Source organism: Sinohyriopsis cumingii, chromosome 19, assembly GCF_028554795.1.
Source record: "Sinohyriopsis cumingii isolate HCF-2022 chromosome 19, ASM2855479v2, whole genome shotgun sequence".
NCBI classification, from domain to species: domain Eukaryota; kingdom Metazoa; phylum Mollusca; class Bivalvia; order Unionida; family Unionidae; genus Sinohyriopsis; species Sinohyriopsis cumingii.
This window is the reverse complement of record NC_142979.1, coordinates 47,415,273-47,439,904: the sequence shown is the minus strand read 5'-3', so window position 1 is coordinate 47,439,904 and position 24,632 is coordinate 47,415,273. Positions and strand designations below refer to the sequence as shown.

Genomic DNA, 24,632 nt, shown 5'->3' with positions numbered 1-24,632 from the left:
AACTCATGGCGTCCAAGTAGTAAGAAGTTGAACATTTATAAACTCGTGACGACAAATTAAAAACAAATTTGCATTTATAAACTCATGACGTCAAACTAGTAAGAAGGTGGACCTTTATGAACTCATGAAATTAACGTAGTGAGAAGTTGGACGTTTGTAAACTCATGACGTCAAATTAGTAAAACATTTACAGTTATCAACTCATGACATCAAGCTAGCAAGAAGTCGAACCTTTTTAAACTCATGACGTCAAACTCGCAAGACATTTACATTAGAAACTCATGACGTTAAACTAGTAAGAAGTTGAACCAACCTCAATAAACTCGTGACGTCAAACTAGTTAGAAGGTGGACCTTTATAAACTCATGACGTCAAGATAGCAAGAAATTGTACTTTTCTAAACTCATAACGTCAACTGAGTAAGAAATTTACATTTATACACTCATGTTGTCAAAACTAGTGAGAAGTTACAACCTTTACAAACTCATGACGTCAAACTAGTAAGAAGGTGGACCTTGATAAACTAATGACGTCAAATTAGTAATTCATATTTAAAAACTCATGACATGAAACTAATAAGAAGTAGAACTTTTACAAACTCATGATGTCAAACTAGTAAGAAACTGTACCTTTATAAACTCATGACATCAGACATGTAAGAAGTTGGAGCCTTTTGGTGTTGTCTTAAATAGAACACCGTAGATTGATCCTTCCTTTGAATTTTCTTATTTTAATTGCTACTTACGCTTTCATAATTCGATAAAATGTCTGTGTTTACGAAGACCACTACCACCAAAAATTACATTTATGCACATTGGTAACTCAACAAACGTTAAATTGCTAATGTATTGTGATAAAAGATTAGTTAAAATTGAATAGTACCGGGATAGTATGACGGACAATGGTGCTACACTCATGTTGTTGTACACGAATCGATAAAGTGTTTGAAAGCTATCGAGAAAGCTTTGGGTGTGAAGTATCCAAATTTACTTCCAAGTAAGTCACAAAGGTTCATGTGTTTCTTTTGTATTGACTATTTCTGAAAGACTCTTGATAATTTGATCACCTTTGATAACATAATTTTAAAGAAAATTACTTACTTTGAATGAGAATCCATTACATTCACGCAAAAAACGGCGTAAACTTTATAGAAAACATTAAAAGCATTTTTCACCTTGACTATGTACTGGGTAATTCACTGAGTTACAATTCGTGTATTATAGTACGCTGAATTTACGTAAACAGACATTCAGATAGGGGCTCGGTTTTCTTTGTACGGTCACGGAAGCCAATTTGTCAATATAATATATCTTTTTCTCGAGAGTTTACTTTAATTTCGTTTCTAAAAGTGATACAGTACCGTTCCAAGGCTGAATCACAACATATTAACATTAAGCTTAATAAATGCAATATCTGTCTTTACTTGGCCATACAAACCAAAGCGTTAAGAACAATAAATTTACTGTCTTATCTATTTCTCTTTCATATAATACGTACCTACGCACATGGATATACGAGTGAGTATGTATATCTTTGTAAGCATTCGTGTGTCTACATCCATATATATGTGGATTTGTCGAGACTGTCCGGCCGAGAAGCAAATATATAAAACAAATACCACCACCCTAATCAGAACAAAACACGAATACGGTCTGGTATAATTAATACCCTCTATTACGTTTTTGTATTATGTGTAGGTTTATAGTATGAATTAAATTCAAAACCAGTTGGGACTGATAACAATTCGATTCATTGCGTCTTAAAATATGGATGCGCGGATTTGACATAAAACATCTAAATAGTTCCTAATCTGGGTGTGTGATACGGAAATACGGATTGAACATCTGTATCGAACGTTTGAACCGTCATGTCAGATTAAAAGGTTATGTAATAATATATTTTCAAAACAGATATCGTAGAACACCCAACGGTAAACAGGCCCCAGGATTACCGACTAATCGACCCCAAATGGACATCTGAAGATAATGGTTGTATCTAGTGTGAAATTGAAATTAACTGCAAAATATCACATACTACTGAAACAGAAATACAAGGCACAAGGTCTATACTGATCAATAAATCTGAGTTGGCGCCATAAGAATGATTGTTTCGAGAGTTGATACTAAAATTTTAGCATATATACAATGAAGTAATTGTATTGATTTTAGAAAATGAGAAATGCAATAATCTTAATGTGCAACTCAAAACATTGAATCTAACATAGCTTTCTGTCGATGTTTAGGATTCAATGCTCCGCTGTTTGTCCGTCCGTCTAAGGTTCATAAAATGCTACGAAAAATACTGAAAGCGAGCGTGATATTGAACAATGTATTAGATTAAAAAAACTTTGATTGTACCACAAAAGTGTACCTCTAACGGAAGTTTTGTTGAAAATTTTTAAATATCGTATCTTATTGTTTTGAACTTCCATAAATAATGTTATCACTGAAGTTCGTAGCGACATATAAAATGAAACGACTGCGACGTTACACGTTCAGTCTTGTAAAGTGATGTAAATTCAGCGCGTTCTTTTTTATTTATTATTTGTCTTGTTTCACTATCTTTTCTTATTGCCTTAAAAAAAGACTCACGACAGTCAAAATCACTCAGGAGAGTTTCAGACCAGTTTTGCACTGTTTGTTGTCAGTTTTATTTACGGTCAGATTCAGAAATATAGTGTGTGGGGGGCGGGGGAGGGTGTGGGTGTGGGTGTGTGGTAAACAAGCAGGCGAGGAATATGTAGGACAGAAACCCTGATGGTGGGACAGATGACGAAGCTCCTGCATTGAAAGCGTTTACAAGGCGTAATTTAAACCATCTAATTGTAAAGAAAATCAGTTCTATGAAACGTTCCTTTTGTTGCGCGCTGAATTGATTGCAAATTATTTAGATGAAGAGGTACAAATAAATAGAGCAACGGCGATAAATATTTCACTTAGCAAAGGGTTAATAGTTACAAGTTCATAAAAGAAACAAAAGAAATAACAAAGTAATAATCATGTGTATAGACGGGTTCTGATTTATAAAGCAGCCAATAGAACAACTCACAAAAATGTAAGTGATGCAAAATTAGAGAAACACTGAAACAGTTTGTAAATATGCTGTCTAAATATTTGAAAAAAGGAAATCAAATTTTTTCGTTAGGTTAATTGCTTTCTTTTCTTATATCGTCAAAAGTATCGTAGTCGTTAATCTTAAACAAAGTATTGGTTCCGCCAGTTCTCTAACCACACATTCAATTTATCCTGATGATATGATCTTTCTATCGTAATTATTGTACATAAAAATTAAGCGGAATAGAACAGTGTAATCAAAACGGTTTTGTATTCAGTCTCTATCAAATCCTGTTTAAACATTGTTTTATTTGAATTAGTCATTCAGCAAACTACCAAGATATGCATGTCTTTTAAGGGCATTTAACTACCTAAAACTCGATTGATTTTTTATCATTGTTTTAAATGTTTACCTTAGCTTCTAAAACAAAAAAAACCTATACACTTTTTGTGAGCTGTAATATCTTCTTTCATTGTTGAACGTTAGCTAACTTAAATCCACTACCAATGGATCTGCTGTTACGTGTACCTCTCAAATCAAGGCATACAACACGATACTCAGATTGAAGGTTGTCTAGAATTACTAATTTGGGTGTGCTCTTTTGTTTTTCGATGATATACTTTACGGCCTCTGCACATTGCTGCCTGAATTTAAACTTTGAGAAAAACTATATTTGACAATCCTTCCTTAATCACTATGGGTTTGTATACTAATGAGTTGAAAAGAAAATTTTAGATCACTTTCTCAGATTTTTTGCACAACATAAAAACATCTCTAATGTTCATCATGGGTGAATCAAGTGGAAGATTTGTGAAAGCTCTCCCCTTCCCCTCTCTCGCAAGCTTTTTCCATTTCTATATTTATCATTTACCGATTGTGCGAATGATTCCGAAGTAACTGCATCATATTTCAGACTAATGTTTTCAATTTTATTGTCGTTGTTTTGCTGTGCAGAGGCTTTGCCGTCACCACCCTCTAAACCTGCAGTGGCTTTGCCGTCACCACCCTCTAAACCTGCAGAGACTTTGCAAGTGTAATGTTGAATGATATATAATGTGAAAGAACACAAGGAATCGGTGGACATTAGACTGTCAGAATATGAAAATCAAGTGGCACTTATTTCTATGCATACAGGTACAGCTTTAGTCCATTAAATGCACCTGGTCGTAACTTTCTCAATTTGTCGTACATAACGTCATGCTCAGTCCTATTTATCCAAATAAAATCAGATAGCCACAAAACGTTGCATGTTATAAAGATGCTGTAGTACTTCACTTTCAGCTACTGCTTCTCTCATAAATTATTTTGTTGAAAAACACAGTAAAGACTTTTCCATGTCTCTTGGCTGTATTATTTAAAATGAACACATTTTGATACAACCGCTAGTTTTAAATTTAAATGCTAGCTGTATATGATATTGTTTTTGTTTTAAATGCAGTTAATAATTATTGTTCAATTATTATTATTCTCTAGATGGTATGCACGTGATTCCTTTACACGTATAGGTCGTCAAGATCAATGAGGTTTAACAAGCAAGAAAATAACATGATTTTTTGTGTTTAATCCAAAGTAAATATTCATAGTAAAAAAACCTCTACCCCCATTGTCAAAGGTTTTAGATATATGTTGATACACGTTGCACATAAACATGGCGCTTGTATGTTGTTTGAATGACATATTTAAGTAATAACTTTAAATCAGCAAAGCGTAATCGAGCACACTACAAATTAAAAGATCTTGGGACAAATTTAAGTTTCAAAATCTTCTTGTGCAAACACTTCTTTATATAATATATAACAGTATAAGTCTGAATAAAAACTGTAACATTTACCTGAATTTATACTTAAATGAATATCAAGTGTCAATAAAAAATCGTAAAGAAATATACATCCATTAATTAGTTTAATTTTCTTCAAAATGTCATCTTTCTTATTAGCGATTTCCTTTTTCTTAAACGTCATCAATGCTATCACTTAGTTCAAGTCGTTGAATCTATTCAGCTTTAGAGTGTATATCTCTCTTGGTTCAAATCAGTTAAATTATTTTTCACATATTTCATCTTTTTGTCTGCTTCGTCGATAAACTCTTGTACGACACCAATCTTATTAACTACTGCTCATTCAATGTATCATTTGTATCTATTTTCACTGTTCAGCCTCGGCATTCGACTTCCTTGAAATGTAGTATATATTTTTTACCGTTTTCATCTTATCATTCAAATCCGTATGTCGTAAGTTATCTTCGTAAATTATATTGTGCTTTCAATGATGTCTACTCTGCTTTAGAGGTCGTCTAATGTTTTTTAAACTTATCTGTGTTAAATCATTCGTCTGGCATACATGTCTGACACGGCATTAATGACAACTATTAGCTAGCTGTTCGCGTCAGTATCTTTTAATCTGCAAAGACCAATCATTATCTTTCTAATTTCTTTGTTGTTCCGTTGGATTTCATTTTTCGTATCTCCACATAATTGTGATTTGCAGTGCGTTGACTTCCAGAGATTCCTCTATATTTTCCATGTCACTCTAGAAAGCCTCTACCTAATCGTTTATCTTCTGCTCAGTTGGCTGTATATAATGTTGAATATTATGTATTGTTCGTCGTACGTCTACTCTTTTTTTCTTTCTGTTTGCAACTAAATAAGGTTCTGACTTTATTTGTATAAGAAATATCCATGCATATATACTTTTTTCTCTCTTTTTGCCTATCGTTTTATATAGTTCTGAGATTGTGTTTCCTCTTTCAGTATCATTCTGCTCAAAAGAAATCATGTTTTCTGTGAATGTTTATATATTTTCCAGACGGTTATCCTCTTTAGTCGCATGTATCTGATCATTAACATGCATTTATACAAATTGTATGCAAGGTACTCGAGCTGTATTATTGGGATTAACTAATTTGTAACACTGTTATTGTTGAGGTTAAAGTCACTACTGTTTGAGCACGTGTGGTACCTGTTCTATCTGGTTTTTTAATCTCAGTATTTATCGGAAATACGAAATCGTTAGGACTTGTTAGATATATCGCTCCTATTCATCATGCCATGCACGAGGTGCCATATTTACTTTGCATAAATCAGACATACCATGAGTATGTATTACTTACCATCTTCATCGTTTATGCTCATAGTCAATTCATAGATGGTGTTTCTGGACCATTAACACTGTAGTAGGTGGAGGCTTTGCAGACACGACTAATGGCGGCTATATTAAGTTTTGGTTTTGTTAATCTGATTAAGAAAAAATATAAGAATGTGTAGGTTTCCAAAGTCCACACAATTTGCCCGATGCTATAAATATGTATATACATCTATGGCTATGAAATCCTCGCAAATTTTTGGTACTGTTGGTGACATCTATGTAGAGATAGGCCTACTGGAGAAACATTGGAAAACGTTTTTCGTTAGGAATACCTAGACTACTGTGACTGATAAAATGCATTGGTGGAGACACCTATACTTTGGTTAGAAACTATTGTTTTTTCAAAGACAACATACAAATTAATTTGGTTATCATCCTTTGGAAAACCGATCTTTTCGACATCGATATTATTAGTAGGGTTCGACGTCTGAGTTTTTAGCAAATTGGTGTCGTATGTAACGATATTATCCATTTTCACTCAGTAATAGCAAGATACCGTCCACACCACCAACATAGATACCGTCCCCACCACCAACATAGATACCGTCCCCACCACCAACATAGATACCGTCCCCACCAACTACAAAGGTACCGTCCCCACCAACAACATAGGTACCGTCCCCACCAACAACATAAAATACCATCACCAACAACAACACAGCCTTATTTCATTTTTGAATCTGGTTTGTATTGATGAAATTTACCATAATGTTTTCATTTTTGTCATAGCCATGCTATCATACAATTAAAAGCTAGATTAATGCGTCAGCAGTGTCTGATACTGGCATTATATGTTCTATTTTGTACCCATGCACCTAAATTAAAAATCGCATGTTATCTGATGGTTTATTTTAATCTAGTTATTCTCTCGTCTATTAATTGCTTGCTAACTTGCAAAAGAAGTATATCTAGCCATTTGGATCAACTTTGTCTTCCAAAGAACTGTAAATGCCATCTGATGTTCAATAATACATGGTCCGTACTTATATATACACATGTAAGAACTATAGAAGCAAATATATGCTTCGAAAACATCTTCTTTTTCTTCTTTATTGATCACGTATTTGATCCCCACTCCCCACGGTATTTACATTCATAAAGGTCTGCATAAGGTAGACACAGTTTTAATGCTGGAACAAAATTATTTAACGTAGGCTCTTGGTAGATGGAATTATAAATGGAACAAATTAAAATATAAATGGTGTGAAATTATGTGTCATAAATTTGATATATTAATATATATTGCATTTACGGAAATATTTGTATCAGTCATGTATGTACGTCCGTCAATTATTCGATACTCCATCAAACCTAAACTGCCGTTAACACCGATCAAGAGACGACAGTCGTCAATGTTATACTATTTCACATGGATAATGATATCAATGTTATACTGTTTCACATGGATAATGATATCAATGTTATACTGTTTCACAATGTTATACTGTTTCATATGGATAATGATATCAATTTTATACTGTTTCACAATGTTATACTGTTTCATATGGATAATGATATCAATGCTATACTATTTCACATGGATAATGATATCAATGTTATATTGTGTCACATGGATAATGATGTCAATGTTATACTATTTCACATGGATAATGATATCAATGTTATAATGTTTCACATGGATAATGATATAAATGTTATATTGTGTCACATGGATAATGATGTCAATGTTATACTATTTCACATGGATAATGATATCAATGTTATACTATTTCACACGGATAATGATATCAATGTTATACTGTTTCACACGGATAATGATATCAATGTTATACTATTTCACATGGATAATGATATCAATGTTATAATGTTTCACATGGATAATGATATCAATGTTATAATGTTTCACATGGATAATGATATCAATGTTATAATGTTTCCCAGGAATAACGAAGGTTTCGGATCCTGGATACAATACCTCATCCGCAGTCCCCCCCCCCCCCAATGAAATGCTTTTATTTACGAAGGATTCCATCTTATGCATTTTCTGTTCCGTTTTATGGTAAAAATACCTTGTTTAGAAAGAAACAACTTTAATGTTTATCAAGGGTCTTGGCAGATGAAGCGAATATTCAACTTATTTTGGACCCAAACAGAATACAGATATAACCAATGTCTCTAATAAGGCTAAGTCTTAAATATATATAATGCATGGGATTTCTGTTTTTGATTAGGACAGTTGATGGAAAATAATTTAGCTAAGATTATATTGTCCATAATAACCCGCATAAAAGGTCCAAAACAATCCGTGTAAGCGAATGGATCGAAAGAAGCAGAACAAGTATATCGTACGTAGTTTCAAAGGCAAACAAAATGAAGTTCTGACCGATTAACAAATATTGACAGAATTAGAAGACAAATTATCCTCAGCTGTAACGTAAGTATTCATATATATATATATATATATATATATATATATATATATATATATATATATATATATATATATATATATATATATATATATGAAACTCAAAAAAATATACTATTTATTGCTTAAATTTAAATGCAAAAATTGAACTTACCTTTTCAAATTCACAATGTCTCTCGCACAAAACAAGAAAACGTCCAAACTGCTATCGAAAACCGGGAGTACTTCGAGCCAAGTGAAGCGTCGTTGATTTGGTACAAAATTCTTCGTGCAATGATCACTCAGAAATAATCCCCACGTGGTTATTTAAACAAAACACCTGGAAATGTAAACAGCAGTAACTGTCATGACTCTCTTCAGAACGTTTACTTTCAATGATCGTTACCGAGGAAGGGTCAAGCAATGATACGTTCTTTTGTCAGACAAAGTTTATTTAACTGGGCAATCAGCAGAGAGTGTATGTATTTACCCTTACAATGCATGACATTTTTCTTCAAAGTTGGAGCTTCTGATAGTTTGCCGTAAGTACCCCAATTTCCGTCATCACTTCGATTTTTCGCCCATGGATTTTTTCCCCTTGCTTACGGCCAATTAAGTCCCTTTTATTCAAAACCTTTAGAAAATGCACAAGTAATGGGTGTAACGGAATAATTTCAATAAAATGCATCTGGTCAGTTGTCAGTTGTAGGACCTAGAAGGTTCTACCGCTGATGATGACATTTCGAACAGGATATTGGTTTGTTACCATTTAAACCTGGTCATTTTTGGTCATATATTTCCCTCCAGTCTGGTAAATGGCCTTTGAGTTAGATACAATTCTCTAGTGAAAAAATGAAAACATTAAGTCATTTGACCGCTACGGCAACCTTTTTCCCACCATTCATTAGAAACTGCAGGTTCAAACTGTTTTCCTTATATAATTACTTTGCACTGATTTTCCTTGTGTGTGCTTGTTCATGTCATTCTAAGTTTATCTGTATCAGCTTACAAGGAAAGCAAGTATGTATGCCTTTGTGATCAATTGTCACTATTATAATACCGTCAGAAACTAGATATCCAGAGAAGAAACTAAGTTATAAATAACCGAGTAAAAATTTCAGCCATATACAAATGCAGTCATTTGTAACATTAACTTAGTCGCGCATGACGGGTGTTTATGATGAAATATGTCATACAAGGCTTTTTGTACAGTATTAATTAGGTAGGATGTGAATTAATGTTGATCTTTTTATAAGGTTTTGTTCTTTTTTCATTTTTTGGACCTTGAACCATCTTTTTAACGCAAACCTTGTTAGCAAGCTTTTGAAAATTTTTTAACTAGACAATTTTAATTTAGTACGCTTTTATTTTTATTTATATGCAGATGACATAATTAGATATTCATGTCATTTGAAAGAATTTGCAATTTGAAATATTTTTTTTCTGAACCTACAAATTATACTTGTTTTGGAGAAACGATGCTGGTATCAACTACTATGCTGGAATGAGTACTTGACAAAGACAAACGAAATTTTGCATATTATGCTTGCTTACGTGATGGTAGGATCTAAGTCAATGTTTGACACTTACATGATGTTGAAGGTTTCATTATGTTTTCGAGATTTTTAAATTTTGCCTGCAATGGAACCATATGTGTTAATAAAGCCATAGCTAGTTTCAATACTATCCTCACCTTAGTTAATTTCCCCATACCTTTGAAAAGACCTTTTTGTGTAGAGAAGTAATTTCATATCCAAAATGAAATTCGATCGGGGGGGGGGGAGGGGATTTTAGTACGTTAGATGAGTGAAATACGCCGTTATCTCTCCATACATAAGCTGTAGAAACGAAAGACAAGTGGACTTAATTTACTTGTGTGTTTGTTTACAATTAAAAAAAAATACAAATCTGTCGAAGAAATCAAAATTGGGTCAGCTGTAACACGTTCATACCCGGTGACAGGAAACTACTTCTAGTGCGCAAATATTTTTTCCCTGTTCTATGTCGTAATTCATAATTTTGTAAATGACCCCTGACCCGTTTGCCTGGAACGTAATGTACTAATGTAACCTCTAACAAAGACATGTTACTACAGACTGGACCTTGCTCTAACTAAAGACCAATACAGCCAAAGATCACTTTGTCAAAAATTGAATAAGTCAGAGATAACCAAATGCAAATCATATACAATGTTTTCATTTGATAAGACAATTTAATACTATGGTGTACATATAGGACTCACCTCTGCCAAGATTTCCTTCTGGTTCCTTATATTATCGTAACAGTCGTTCGTTTTGTTATAGGTTGTACTCCTATGGAGAAAGTATCATAAAAAGTGTAGACTTTTTACCTGTATAATTAATTTGTTTATGAAGGTAAACATAATGTGGTTTGAGTAAAGTGTTCTCCAAAGATCGCATGGAATGAAGCTACATAATTATCACTCTTAGTAATGAAACCGTGGCGTGTAATAATTAACTGACTGTTCATAACTGGCGGTAACTAATTTTTACCGTAATAACTAAACTAAACGTTAGCCTTGAACCAGACTAAAAACGGAAAAGAGTTGTTCCTGGAAATATCACTAACAGAACTAGTCTATTATTTAAGATTTTGACATTATGCGTTACTGTAGGACTAACAAGAGAGACCATTATAAGCACAGGGTAATATGACAATCAGTTTGAGAGAAACATAGAAAGACAGATAAATATACATGATCATAGATTAGAAGTGGACATAACTGTTGCTTTACAACATAAAAAATATTGCGTAGGCAATATTGATAGCATGAAATTACTTGACAATGTACAAATAAATTTCCACTGAATTAAGACAAATAAGCAAGCATCTCCCTGTTAAGTGATATTTGTTGGGAGATAATCGCCCATTTCCTTGTGAAGTTTCATTAGTTGGAAGATAGTCACCCATTTTCCTTTGTGGTGATATCTGTTGGGAGACAGTAGCCCATTGCAAGCAGTGAAGTGATATTTGTTGGGAGATAATTGCCCATTTCCCTTTGTTGCAATATCTGTTGGGAGACAGTAGCCCATTGCAAGCATCTCCCTGTGAAGTGATATTTGGTGGGAGATAATCGCCCGTTTCCTTTTGTAGTGGTATCTGTTGGGAAATAGTTGCCCATTGCAAGCATCTTCCTGTGAAATGATATCTGATGGGAAACAGTCGCCCATTTAGGATACTATTCTGAATACTGATGAAACTTATGGAAACAAGGACAGCTGGGCTAGATCAGAGCTTAAATTTTCTTCCATTGATGCCGACGTGTAGACTACTGTAAACTTAGCAGAAAAAAAAAATTGATCAGTTGTGCATTATTTTACTGTGTTGTGATACACACTGAATTTGAGAGGCCTCGTGATAGGACCAGAAATACGTGTGACCAAACTACGAACCGAAAATGCCATGCTATGGAACCGTCATTTCCATGAAGCAATGAAATGATGTTGGTAACTTCCTAGATATGGTGTGAATATTGATATTCCCCTTCAATCTTTTCAATGGCGCCTTTTTATGCATTTCTCAACTAATTTGCATATTCTAACACAATAAAACAATGTTACGTTACTGGTCATTTGGATCCTACGCTGGATGGTAGAAATAGACTTGAAAACATTTTTTGAAAATAGCGATATTTCTCTAAACTTACTTCCACAACAATTAAAATTCTCTAATAAAATATTGCTCATTTTTACGCGACACTTTGATGACGAATATTTAAAAAATATTTCATTTTTTAAATTATAACTAATAATAATTCGTTACCTCCTTTTAGATGTCAATCATATTTTACATCCACCTACATTAGCAGTGACGTAATTCATGTCGTTAAAGCTTTATTATAGAGTAAATTAATGTTGTTATATGGCGTCATACTTCGAGTATCAGAATAATCAGTTATCAAATGTAGCAATAACAGTTTAACAACATCAAAATTACAACCCCAACCCCCCGGAAAAAAACAAGCAAACAAAACAAACATGGCAGATATGTAAAGTGATGTTATGGTGATATTGGAAAGAATAAGGTAGACAACAATGCACCCCGTTACATTAAACTCAAAAGTACTTTCATGAGATAGAGTTTCACTAAGTGACAATCTGTGTGACTTAGCACAATGGCTATTCAGAAAAGCGTAACTAACCCGTTTTTAAAAAAAGGAAAAAATAACAACATACATGGCTGTATACCAACAGGTCTATGACGGGAAGTTGAGATAAACCACGAATGAGAATGAAGATTACATAATCAATTGGAGGAGACAAAATTACATAAATATGTTGAATGGCACGTGCGTTTAAACCCCAGAGATGGAGTAATTCACGTTTTCAGTAAGTAAACTTATGAAAAAAAGGATTAAAGTCTGATATAACAACAAACTTTATTTTTTAAGATTAATTTACTGGTTGAAAAATTTATAACTTTAAAATCAAACGTGTTTTTCATTATCTTGAAATGAATATTATATAAAATCCCTTATAATATGCAGGTTCTGTTTTAAAACAGAACGAACCGCACGCCGATTCAAATTTATTATTTTTATGAGTCAGTTGCCAATTGTGTGTTGATAATAACCCAGAAACTCTGAACTTTGAGTAGGTTACGAGTTGACAATGGCACAATAATTCTAAAATTTGAGTCACTTGCGTGTTGACATTGGCTAAGTTTGTATATCATTCTAATTACCAGAGGTCTTTTCTAATTTTTATCTTCACTGCATCCGTGAAATTAAATAGACGTGGACGCCTAAGTTTAAAAAACCCCAGCAATTAACGGACAGAAACATATTCGCAAAATTAAAATGCTACAAAATTGTTTGACATCTGGTAACCTGCGAAATTTTGTAGCCTAGTAAAATGGAGTACATGCACAGTATTAGCTAAGTGGATTTTGAAGCCTCGGATGCACGGTTGTGCTAGTTAGGCTCTGTTCAGTCATGTTTGACGATGTCCAGTCATGTTTGACGGTGTCCAGCTTCGCTAGTGAAAGTAACAAGTTGCATCTCTCCTTAATAATGTGTCGTTTTCGATAATATGGCGTGACAACTGTCGTACTGCAGTTGGGGACTGTTTAATGGTTGCAGGGACTGACTTTGCCTGTGCTGAAAGTAACAAAATCCATTTTGATCGACGTCATATGTACAGAGATTTGTTTGGTCAGTCAACTGATTTAGAGAGCTTGAATGTTCTTTTACAGAACGTTTGCTTGGGGAGAGAGAGAGAGAGAGAGAGAGAGAGAGAGAGAGAGAGAGAGAGAGAGAGAGAGAGAGCGAAGGTCCGAGCCAAACAAGGACCACAAAAACATGACATTTTACATTTTTGGTTTTTAAAAAGACGTTGCCCAGATATCCTTAATATCAAGCCTTAAACTAAATTTGGTTTCAATCCATTAAGCCCTTTAAAACTCGTCGAGTGGAAACTAACTTGCAGGGCAACATTTCAAGTCAAAATAGGGGTCATAACTACGTAACGAATTTACCAAAAAAATGCTGAAAATCGAACCTGATCTTTGTTTTCTAGAAAGTAAAGCTGCAAACCAACTTTAATTTAAATCGAGAGGAAATTCTTCAAAAGACTATAGGGAACAAAACTGAACTAAAAGTTCGAAATCAAATACTTTACAAATTTTAGGGAAATGTGAAAATCAAACTTAAGACTTCTTAATGTAAAGCCCCATGTCTAATTAGATTTCAGTCTATTCAATACAGTACTTCCACAAAAATTTCACCAGAAAGCATATTGTTTTGCAACTACATTAAAACTTATTCTGCTACCTCCGAATCCAGCCTTCTTGAAAAGACGAAAAAAGTCGTTCGGTCTCTAGATTGCATAGACAAAGGGAAGTAACTCTTACAGGTTAATCCCACTTTACATCCGCTTGGTCGCCTTGGATGCGGGAGGTCGTGGGTTCGATCCCCGGCCGAGTCATACCAAAGACTTACAAAATTGGTACAAACAGCTGCCTCGCTTGGCGCTCAGCATTAAGAGGTTAGTGTTAGGACTGGTCGGCCTGGTGTCAGGATAATGTGACTGGGTGGGACATCATGCTACATGTCTGCGGCATGAAGCCCCAGTGCTAGACATCACTATAAACTGCCACATTGCAGATATCGTTGCGGTATGACTGGAAAATTGTTAAAGTTACCTTAAAAATCCAAATCACATAACATCACATCACACCCGCTGGGTGGTTACCATTATACCCGCATGTACCAGCTATAGCTTGAGCAAAACCTTGACGGATGCTTAGACACAAAGACACAGTGATCACATTCAAGAGGGCTCTCAAAACTCACTTATTTCGACTGCAAGAACAAACTTAAAGATCTAATAATGTTCCCTACCTGAAATATTCTCAGCATGTTTTTTATTTTTTAATGTTTTTTTTTTCTAATTTCATGGTGTTTGTTCTTGTAATAATATTATTATATGTTTTTTTTATCTTATAGGTGTTGTCTAATGTTGTAAAGCGCTTAGAGCTTCTAAAGATTAGGCGCTATACAAAGTCCTCATTATTATTATTATTATTATTATTATGCTCGCATTACGGGGAAGGGTGGGATAGATTATTTTTGTATATTGCCAGGTAACTATAATCGCAGAAAATTTGCTTTCTCACATACATTACCTACTCACATTACATAAGGAGAAAAAGTACGAAGAGAAGGAAATGTCGAGCATCCTGCCTCTACCTGTGTTACCCAGTAGGAAAATGAATGCTCTTTCAAAAGGATAAACTTCTCCTATGTTAGTTTAGCACAACAAGAGACAATTTATTTACACGCATACGCGGAAGACCTCAGTGGCATTCCACACTTGATTATTCTCTCGCCATCAAATGTTTTCCAGGCGAATCCCGCGATAATGACAAAAGCCTGCCTGGGTTTATGGTTGCTTTCTTCAAAGGGCAGTGGTCACTATGTGTAACTACCACTACCCCAGCGAGATTCAGTTCTCCTCTTTGAGAAGCCATGTCACGCAAATGTAAGGAAGAAATAGGCAGAACGGACCTGTTAGTCAGCTGACTTTAATACAACAGGTCGTCTACGAACGCCGCCCTTCACCGTGGAGCACGTGCTGAAGTGGAATATAACATATTCTAGCGTCTTTTTGAACGTCCAGTTTCAACTGCTTGGTGGATGTTGATCCTTTTGATGCGTTTGGGAGGAAGACACCAAGATGATATGTTTAGAGGATTCCATATCAAGATGGACAACATATTAAAAAGCGACAAGGCCCGACACTTCGCAACTTTGATTATCTACCGCACAATGAATAAAGTAAGGTTGTAAGTATCCTAAACCAAAAATTAAACTTTTTTAAAAATATTTTGGTTTTGTGTCGATGAAAAACGTTGCAGCTTTTGCGATGGGGGTCCTGAACTCTTAGCGAAGGCCCAAGAGCTTCAACTGGGGCCGTATGAATCGGTATATGGAAGTACGCGTGGGACATTTCAAGACTGATCGCGTACTCATTGAGTCGCCATCGCAGTTCTCCATTGCCATTGGACCTTGTAAGCAGAAATGTTCTGTTTTAGCAGTTGTCGCACTATCTACGCCATTTACAATCAGAAAACCAAATTTTCTTGAGCATAAACAGTATACTTCATATGATCGCTTTGGAGTTCCTTCACGTACGTAAGACGACGAAATTTGAGGGTTTTGGATAACCAAATCTGGAGACTCTCTGACACGGTTTGAATCACCCATCGTGGTCTGAAAATGTTTGGTGTAAATCTGACGAAAATGGAGTAGTCTGGCGCCTCATCAGAGAGAGTGAGCAATGTTATATTACTGACGACTGAAGGAACGCTATGGAAGAGAAACTGTGTTCTTTTCTCTCCCCTCCCAGCAGGCCTGCGAAAATAGGAGCATATGATTCTCTTCACCAGAAGAAAGAAACAACCTGTTGTCAAGAACCGTCACTGCGACTTATCTGGTAATAATCGACCCTTCTCTTGTATGTTCCCCAACAGGGTTGTGCTTAGATATGAGATTGCACTGAAAGTTAAAGCATCACTTGTGCCGTTTGCTTTCTCATCATAAAAAAAATATGCGTTACTGGGGTAGCAAATGTTATGAGAGATGCCTGGTAATTTTTATAATCTTTACCAATTGTGGAAAGATTCTAAATGACGATCTGTCATCATCATCTACAATACCCAAGGGCATCGACATTGTAGGTAGAATTGATTTAAGGTGGAGAAGGACATTCCAATGGAGACAAAAATTCCTTGATTTCCTCTATAGCTGCCGTAAACCAAATTTCGTCCGTTTCATTGTTGGATACGCATGTTCCGACTTTCCGTTTCATCCACTTCATCACCGTCAGGATTGTCTTCCATATGGAATGGTGAAGCATTGTCAGTATACATAATTATTTTGCCCATGGGATATGTTGTCAGTACGTAGCGCATTATGGAATTCCAATCTGGCTTAACTGGCTCAGTCTGATGATCACATAAATAATGCCAGTTTGTTATAAATTTCATAGGAAGGTAGGTCCGGTCGATCGGCAAGCATGCTATGTGGTCAGTCTGGGTGGCTGGAAGACTGTCTCAACTGTCAGAGATAACAAAAATCCTTAAATTGTAAAAGACGGTATATGTCATGCAGTTTGGCCTACAGGACTGAAGTTCACGGGTGACAGTATTTACCTCCTCTGTGCATATGGCAGGGGCATAAAAATGCTACTTCTTATGCCGAGTTTGAAATCAAGAGTTACCCATGAATTCAAAACTTGCTGCATAGTTCGTCAGCAACATTGTGCTGCCAAAAGGCTGCAATAAACAATACCATTTCGTTTTGTTTACGAGTTGTCCAAGAGGAAAGGATTTGATGGCAGTCTCTCAATAATCAGTTTGTTTTCATCCCTAATTAACAGCCCCTTGCATCTCCATGCAACAGGAGCTGCACATATTATATTGTATTTAACTTGTGTGCACTGCTGAGTCATCTTTTTTTGGTAAAAGTGACATCCACCTTTTCATGCATGTACCGGTCAAGTCAAAGCAATGGCAGCTGTACACAGGACAGATGGACTCCAGTCCTGAAAATCTGATGGCCTCTTTGTAGGAAAGGAAATATAGTTTGAGTTTCAATGTAGTATGTTATGAAAGTAAGATTATTATGGCCCTCTCTGCATAGTAGTTCCAAACTAGAAAATGGTTAAGGAGTGGCAAGGCAACCATCCATTCCTCTGGAGTAGTGATAACAAATGCCGCTGTGTTCATATTGGATTTAAGATCTGCAATGATTTTTTTTCATCGAAAACTAATCAGACACCATGAGAGGTCTTATGGTGAAAACGTGTCGATATTAATTTCAAGACGATGTAAATACAGGATGTCTGATATGTACCATTTTGATTTGGGAGTGTGTGTGTGATTTGGATTTTTAAGGTAGCTTTAACAATTTTTCAGTCATATCGCTATGATGTCTGCAGTGTGGCAGTTTGTAGTGATGTCTAGCACTGGGGCATCATGCTGCAGCCATGTAGCATGATGTCCCACTCAGTCACATTATCCCGACACCAGACCGACCAGTCCTAACGCTAACCTCTTAATGCTGAGCCCCAAGCGAGGCAGCAGTTAGTACCATTTTTGTAAGTCTTTGGTATGACTCGGCCGGGGATCGAACCCACGACCTCCCGCATCCAAGGCGACCAAGCGGGTGTAAAGTGGGATTAACCTGTAAGAGTTACTTCCCTCTCATATCCTAGGCGGAAGCTCTAACAACTACGCCACCAGAGTGGTTGATATTGGAGCAACTAGACACAATAAGCATTTTGGTGACAAAAAAAACATATGTTAAAACAATTTCCTGTACAAAAGATGCAGCAAGATTTCAAAGATGGTCCCATTAATTGGATGCAAGATATGACCCATTTTCAATGAAGACCAAGACACATGACATCTTCTGGTGAAAATTCCATGTCGATAGGACCATCTATTGATGAAGAGATACAATAAAATTTTCAAGATGGCTATCATAGTGGCAATATTGGATATAAGCTTGGGACCATCTTCATTTAGGGCCAACTAGATTTCACTAGACGTCTTTTAGTGAGAACCCTATGTCAATATTATAATCCATTTAGGAGGAGTAGCAAAAAGATTTTCAAGATGGCTACCACTGATGGATGTCAGATTGGCATCATTTTCATTTAAGACCAGGGAGACAAAATAAGAAGTCTTCTGGTGAAACTCACATGGTGATATTACTTTCTGTTTTGGAGGAGCATCTATAGCTTTTTCAAAATGGCAGCTTTACAAGATGTCAGATTAACATCATTTTCATTTGAAACTTGTGAGAACTCTTTTGATAAAAAAAACCATGTCAAAACTCTTCACACCCAGGAGCTGAAATAATAACAAACAGCAATATTTGACATCAGATTGGCACCATTTTCATGGAATCATAAGCTGTTTGGTGATAATCTAATGCTGATATATACTATTTATCCACAAGAAAAGATAACTAGATTTTCATCATAAGTTTATTTGGTGATAATCTAATGTTGATATATACTATTTATCCACAAGAAAAGATAACTAGATTTTCAAGATTGCTGCTGTGGTGATCATACTGGTTGTCAGATTGGCACCATTTTCACTTTGGATCAATGTGACATAACAAGACTTCTATTGAAAATCCCATGTTGATATGATTTTCTGTTCACGAGTAGAGATAACAAGATTTACAAGCTGGCTGCTGTGGTGGCCATATTGGATCTCTGACTGCACCATTTTTATTTAGTACCAACCAGGCATCATGCTTTTTTTAACAGCGAAAACCCATGATGATATGACCATTCATTCAGGAGGATTAGCAACAAAATTACAAAATGGCAGTTATAGTGCCTATATTGGATGTCTGTGTGTGTACAGTTTCATGGCAATCTTCCAAGTAGTTCAGGAGTAATAATGACTCCATACTTGTGCTAATGGATGGAGGATTAACAGAAAACAGGGTCATCCCATAAGCTCTTATAGTTGATGATCAGCAGAGCTAAAATAGTTGGCAAGTTGACACTCAAATATTTATTCACCTGTTTTTGAGTAAGAATATCTTTATGTTCCAACCTGAATTTATTTCAGTCTTTTTACAAAACATACTTAGTGTCTGGTAATTTTATGTACTATTGAAAATTATAAAATGTTTTGAAAAATATTTTGTCCAGTTAATTACATGGTCCAGATAATGCGATTAATTATGGCATACATTATTACAAACACTCACCGACTTGACAACCAGAACTATCATTTAATACCAGGATAGTTTCTATCTTGCGTATTGGAACTTGCTCATTTTTATTCAATAATAATATGCACCAGTTTAAGTAATCTTTTTTAAGTAAAGTCCATAATATCACAGAACTCGCACACAAAAAAAACCCTGAGTAACTTGATGAAGCGAAATTTCAAGTTAAACATATAAACTTAAAGTCATTTCATGAAAACAGGGTAAGACAGCTATTGTTCAGTTGCTACAGGATTGTGTGAGGCCTCTTACCCCGTATGTTCTTTTATTGAATTTTATAATGGGGTAACTTACTACAAATAAAATACCAAGATACAAATTTTTTTTTTATTTAGTCAATTGTACAACCATAAAGTTCAAATTTTAAACAAGACAATCAATGACCTTTAATACAAAAATTATATGTGTGCAATGAAATTTTTTCTTCCTTTTCTTTTTAACAATCAGTCATTTCACTACCATCAACAGGGATTAATTTGTATTGACAATGCTATCATCCATTTATGCTATAATGCACCATGAAGTTTCAGGTGACCAACAATGCAGACAATTTATATCTTGTTAGATCTTAACGTTTATATTAACCTACTGTTGTTGTTGTTGTGGGGTTTAACGCCATATTTCAGCACACGATAGGCTATACATGGCAGCCAGTATTAATGGTGGAGGAAGAACCCGATTATATTAACCTGCAATTGTTCTATTAATTATTAGTGACAGTTCTTAGTTCTTCACTTTGTTTCTTCAAAGAAACCTAGTAATGTTAGTGAAATTAGATTCCTAGAATCTACATGATCAGTACTGACAAAAACATGACCTCATGATGAAATTATAGAAATGTATGCAGGACTGAAACTGAAAGCTACACAAATTAAATTTTTTTTTTATTACAAACTTTGGATATGTACAGATGATTTACAAAAACATGATAAAAATGTACCAATATTTAATGTCATTTCAAGTTGCCATATATATTTGCTTACAAAGTGACAACTGCAAACTGCACAGACCCTGATTTACCATGACATAATCTGCCAGCAGATCAGGGTGTATGTTTGCATGGGATCAAACTTATAAATGAGTAAATACGGTAAGTTTTAACATTTTTCCTAAGAATTTAACTACAAGCTTTTGCTCAACTGGAATACTTGTGAAACTTTCAAGAGTTGATTTTTTAAAATGTGACAATTATGAATCAGCAGGTCCGAAGTTCACCAGTAAAACATGGTTACTTTTTTAAAATGTTCCCCTGATGAATTCTTGTATCAAGCCATACACAACTATCATGATTAATAACACTAAATAATTATCTATAAAGACATTTAACACATTGAAATAAGAAAAAAGCAATTTAAATATTAACGTTACTTGATCATAATGCTTTACATAAAAACTCATATAGGGGTGGGGATGGGGATCTGAAAACGGTTGCATATATATTTCAATGCCATAAATTTTAAACTTTTCTGCAAGGTAAAAATGGTCGTCAATGACATTAATGTACAACAGACATCTCAGTTTTTCTATTCAGCCCAATATCCTTCTAGGAAATGATAAAGAAACAAGCATAATTAAGAAGACAAACTCGACTAAAAAACATGTAATACCAAAATTTATACTGTCCACTTTAAAACTGAAGACCGTCTTTCTCTATCATAAGCTTTATTGTTAAATATTATGTCTGTTGCACATGATTTTAAGCGGCAGACTGTGATGATATATGTACGGAAAAATAACACTTAAAAGGGTTTGGAAAACAAACCACTGTATAACTTCATATATAAAAAGGTTTCCTTGAAACAATAACAACACATCCACTCCGTTGCAAATAATCACTTGTATAGTCATTCTCTATAAAAAAAGTGAAAAATGATCTCATATTTCATTTGTTTACGAACCAATTATGGCAATCCATATGAAAAGCAGCATAATGGTTTATCTTTATAATGAAGATTTTTTTCTGTTTAAAACATTTACACAGATCTAAATCATCATGAAAAGATGTAATATTCCTGGCTTATTGTAAATATAATCACTTCTAGTGACTCGCTATCCTCCCTGTAAAAGTGAATCAAATCACAAGTGAATCTTGTAATTTAGCTCCATTATTATAAAAACAAGTCCTCCCTGTCTGCTCCAATCTGTTCCGTCTCCTCCATAGTGCTGAAATTGAGGAAGTGAGATGGACGGTGTATCTCATGGTAAAACTCCTTGGGGTTGGACAACATCAGTTCATATTTCATGTTTGGATCATGCCTCACACCTGGAAAACAGCCAAATCACATGTCAATGCACGCATAAAGTAAAATTACATCCAAATGCATGTATCAAGCAAAATTATTTGTTAATGCATTGTTAAAGTGCATCTTCAAACACACATTGTTTGAAAGCAATGCAATCAGCATTGCAACGACTCCTCATATGGGTAAAGATATGCTCATGTCAAAAACGTTTATCTTTATTTACTGTACATCAATTCACAGTTCAAGGGTCATTATAACTGTAGCTTCACTGCTCTGGTGGCCTTAGTGGTTAGAGCATCCAACTGCAGGAGGTCATGGGTTCAAACCCTAGCCAAGCCATACCAAAGACTTATAAAAATGGTATTAGCAGCTGCCTTGCTTGGTACTCAGCATTAAGAGGTTAGTGTTACTATTGGCTGGCCTGGTGTCAGGATAACATGACTGGGTGGGACATGATGCTACACTATAAACTGTCACTGCAGACATCATAGAGATATGACTGAAAAATTGCTAAAGCTATGTTAAAAATCCAAATCACACACACACACACACAATTTTAGTTTCTGTAGTTTTAATGGCACTTTTAACACATTAATGCCATGGAAATTGGAGCTAAGTATCTTCCCAAGGACACACCAAGGCAGCTGACCCAGACTTGCCTGGGTGGGTACTGAATCCACAATCTTCGGATTAAAAGTATGACACCCGAAAAACTAAGCAATGCAGTATTAACTAGGTGATGTATCAGCAGGATAGGATGGGACACATTAAAATTAATGTTACTTTGATTTTACCCGATTCAGATAATACCATTATACAGGATATGATAGGAAACATTACAGTTACTCTGTAACTTTGATTTTATCCGATTCAGATAATACCATTATACAGGATATGATAGGAAACATTACAGTTACTCTGTAACTTTGATTTTATCCGATTCAGATAATACCATTATACAGGATATGATAGGAAACATTACAGTTACTCTGTAACTTTGATTTTATCCGATTCAGATAATACCATTATACAGGATATGACAGGAAACATTACAGTTACTCTGTAACTTTGATTTTATCAGATTCAGATAATACCATTATACTTTATTACCTAATGTTTTAAAATAATGTTGAAGGGTCAAAATGTAGATTTGTTTTTTATGGATTATCTTATTTGATAAATTAATATGTAAATTAATGCCAATCATATTTTTGTATATTCACAAATATCTTGAAAATTATCTCATATATCAATGATTTAGTGTAAAAATGATGATGCACTTTTACAACAAGAAAAAATTCCATATATCTTCTGAAATTGTAAAGATCCTTACACCTGTCATGGAAAATATTAAGGTAAACTCCCATTCTGCATGCCCTTTTATTGGCCATTAATTACTTCATTCAATATCTACGTACCCATGAAGTTAAAGTTCCAGGAGATCTGTGCTGGGACCATGAAGAAACCCAAGAATCTATCTGACAGCAGCATTTGGACTCGCTCATAATGGGAAGGTAGGTAACCCTTTGGGTTGTTCCCTGTGTCTGTGTTTTGTCGACCCCATTCAAACCCACTAGGAGTCAGTTTGTATGCTGTCAGGGAACAGGAACCAGGTGTGAAGCTGGAAAAGAAAACAATGAACATCATAAATGTGATTTCCTTCCAGAAAAAAGATATTTGTACAATTTTTTTTAGTGACAATGGTTTCCAGAGCAGTGAATAAAAATATGAACAATATTGTTTCTTGACATGTTTTTAATAAAATTTTCTATTTGTCATACATCTTACCAAATCCTATTAAATTTACTTCAGATCAAGCAAAGGATTATCTTTAGTCCGTATGCTACTAATTTCTGCTACAAGGCATATTGCACTGCCATTTATAACTTTCACTGTTGATGAATGGAACTGACATATACTGCCATTTATCACTTCACTGTTGATGAATGGAACTGACACATACTGCCATTTATCACTTCACTGTTGATGAATGGAGCTGACACACATTACCATTTATCACCATCACTGTTGATGAATGGAACTGACATATACTGCCATTTATCACTTCACTGTTGATGAATGGAGCTGACACATATTACCATTTATCACATACATTGATGCCAAATGGAACTGACACATACTGCCATTTATCACCATCACTGTTGATGAATGGAACTGACACATACTGCCATTTATCACCATCACTGTTGATGAATGGAACTGACATACTGCCATTTATCACTTCACTGTTGATGAATGGAACTGACACATACTGCCATTTATCACCATCACTGTTGATGAATGGAACTGACATATATTGCCATTTATCACCATCACTGTTGATGAATGGAACTGACACATACTGCCATTTATCACTTCACTGTTGATGAATGGAACTGACACATACTGCCATTTATCACTTCACTGTTGATGAATGGAACTGACACATATTACCATTTATCACTTCACTGTTGATGAATGGAGCTGACACATTACCATTTATCACATACATTGATGCCAAATGGAACTGACATACTGCCATTTAT

General features: G+C 35.0%; 2 protein-coding genes across 3 annotated transcripts in view; both read right to left on the bottom strand.

Annotated features, from left to right (window-relative positions):
* Window positions 1–10,967, bottom strand: part of LOC149775651 (uncharacterized) — a 211,960-nt gene extending 200,993 nt beyond the window's left edge. Inside the window, exons 1-2 of the mRNA XM_089943846.1 lie at window positions 10,808–10,967; window positions 8,741–8,905 (exon numbers count right to left, since the gene is read on the bottom strand). The gene's annotated coding sequence lies outside the window, so the exon portion shown is untranslated. The remainder of the gene's footprint in view (window positions 1–8,740; window positions 8,906–10,807) is intronic.
* Window positions 10,968–20,156: 9,189 nt separating this feature from the next.
* Window positions 20,157–24,632, bottom strand: part of LOC149775650 (pre-mRNA-processing-splicing factor 8) — an 86,220-nt gene continuing 81,744 nt past the window's right edge. For both annotated transcript variants that reach the window (XM_089944062.1, XM_089944063.1), the window contains exons 44-45: window positions 23,505–23,707; window positions 20,157–22,106 (exon numbers count right to left, since the gene is read on the bottom strand). In XM_089944062.1, coding sequence (XP_089800188.1) covers window positions 21,952–22,106; window positions 23,505–23,707 — 358 coding nt within the window. In that variant the 3' untranslated portion in view covers window positions 20,157–21,951. The remainder of the gene's footprint in view (window positions 22,107–23,504; window positions 23,708–24,632) is intronic.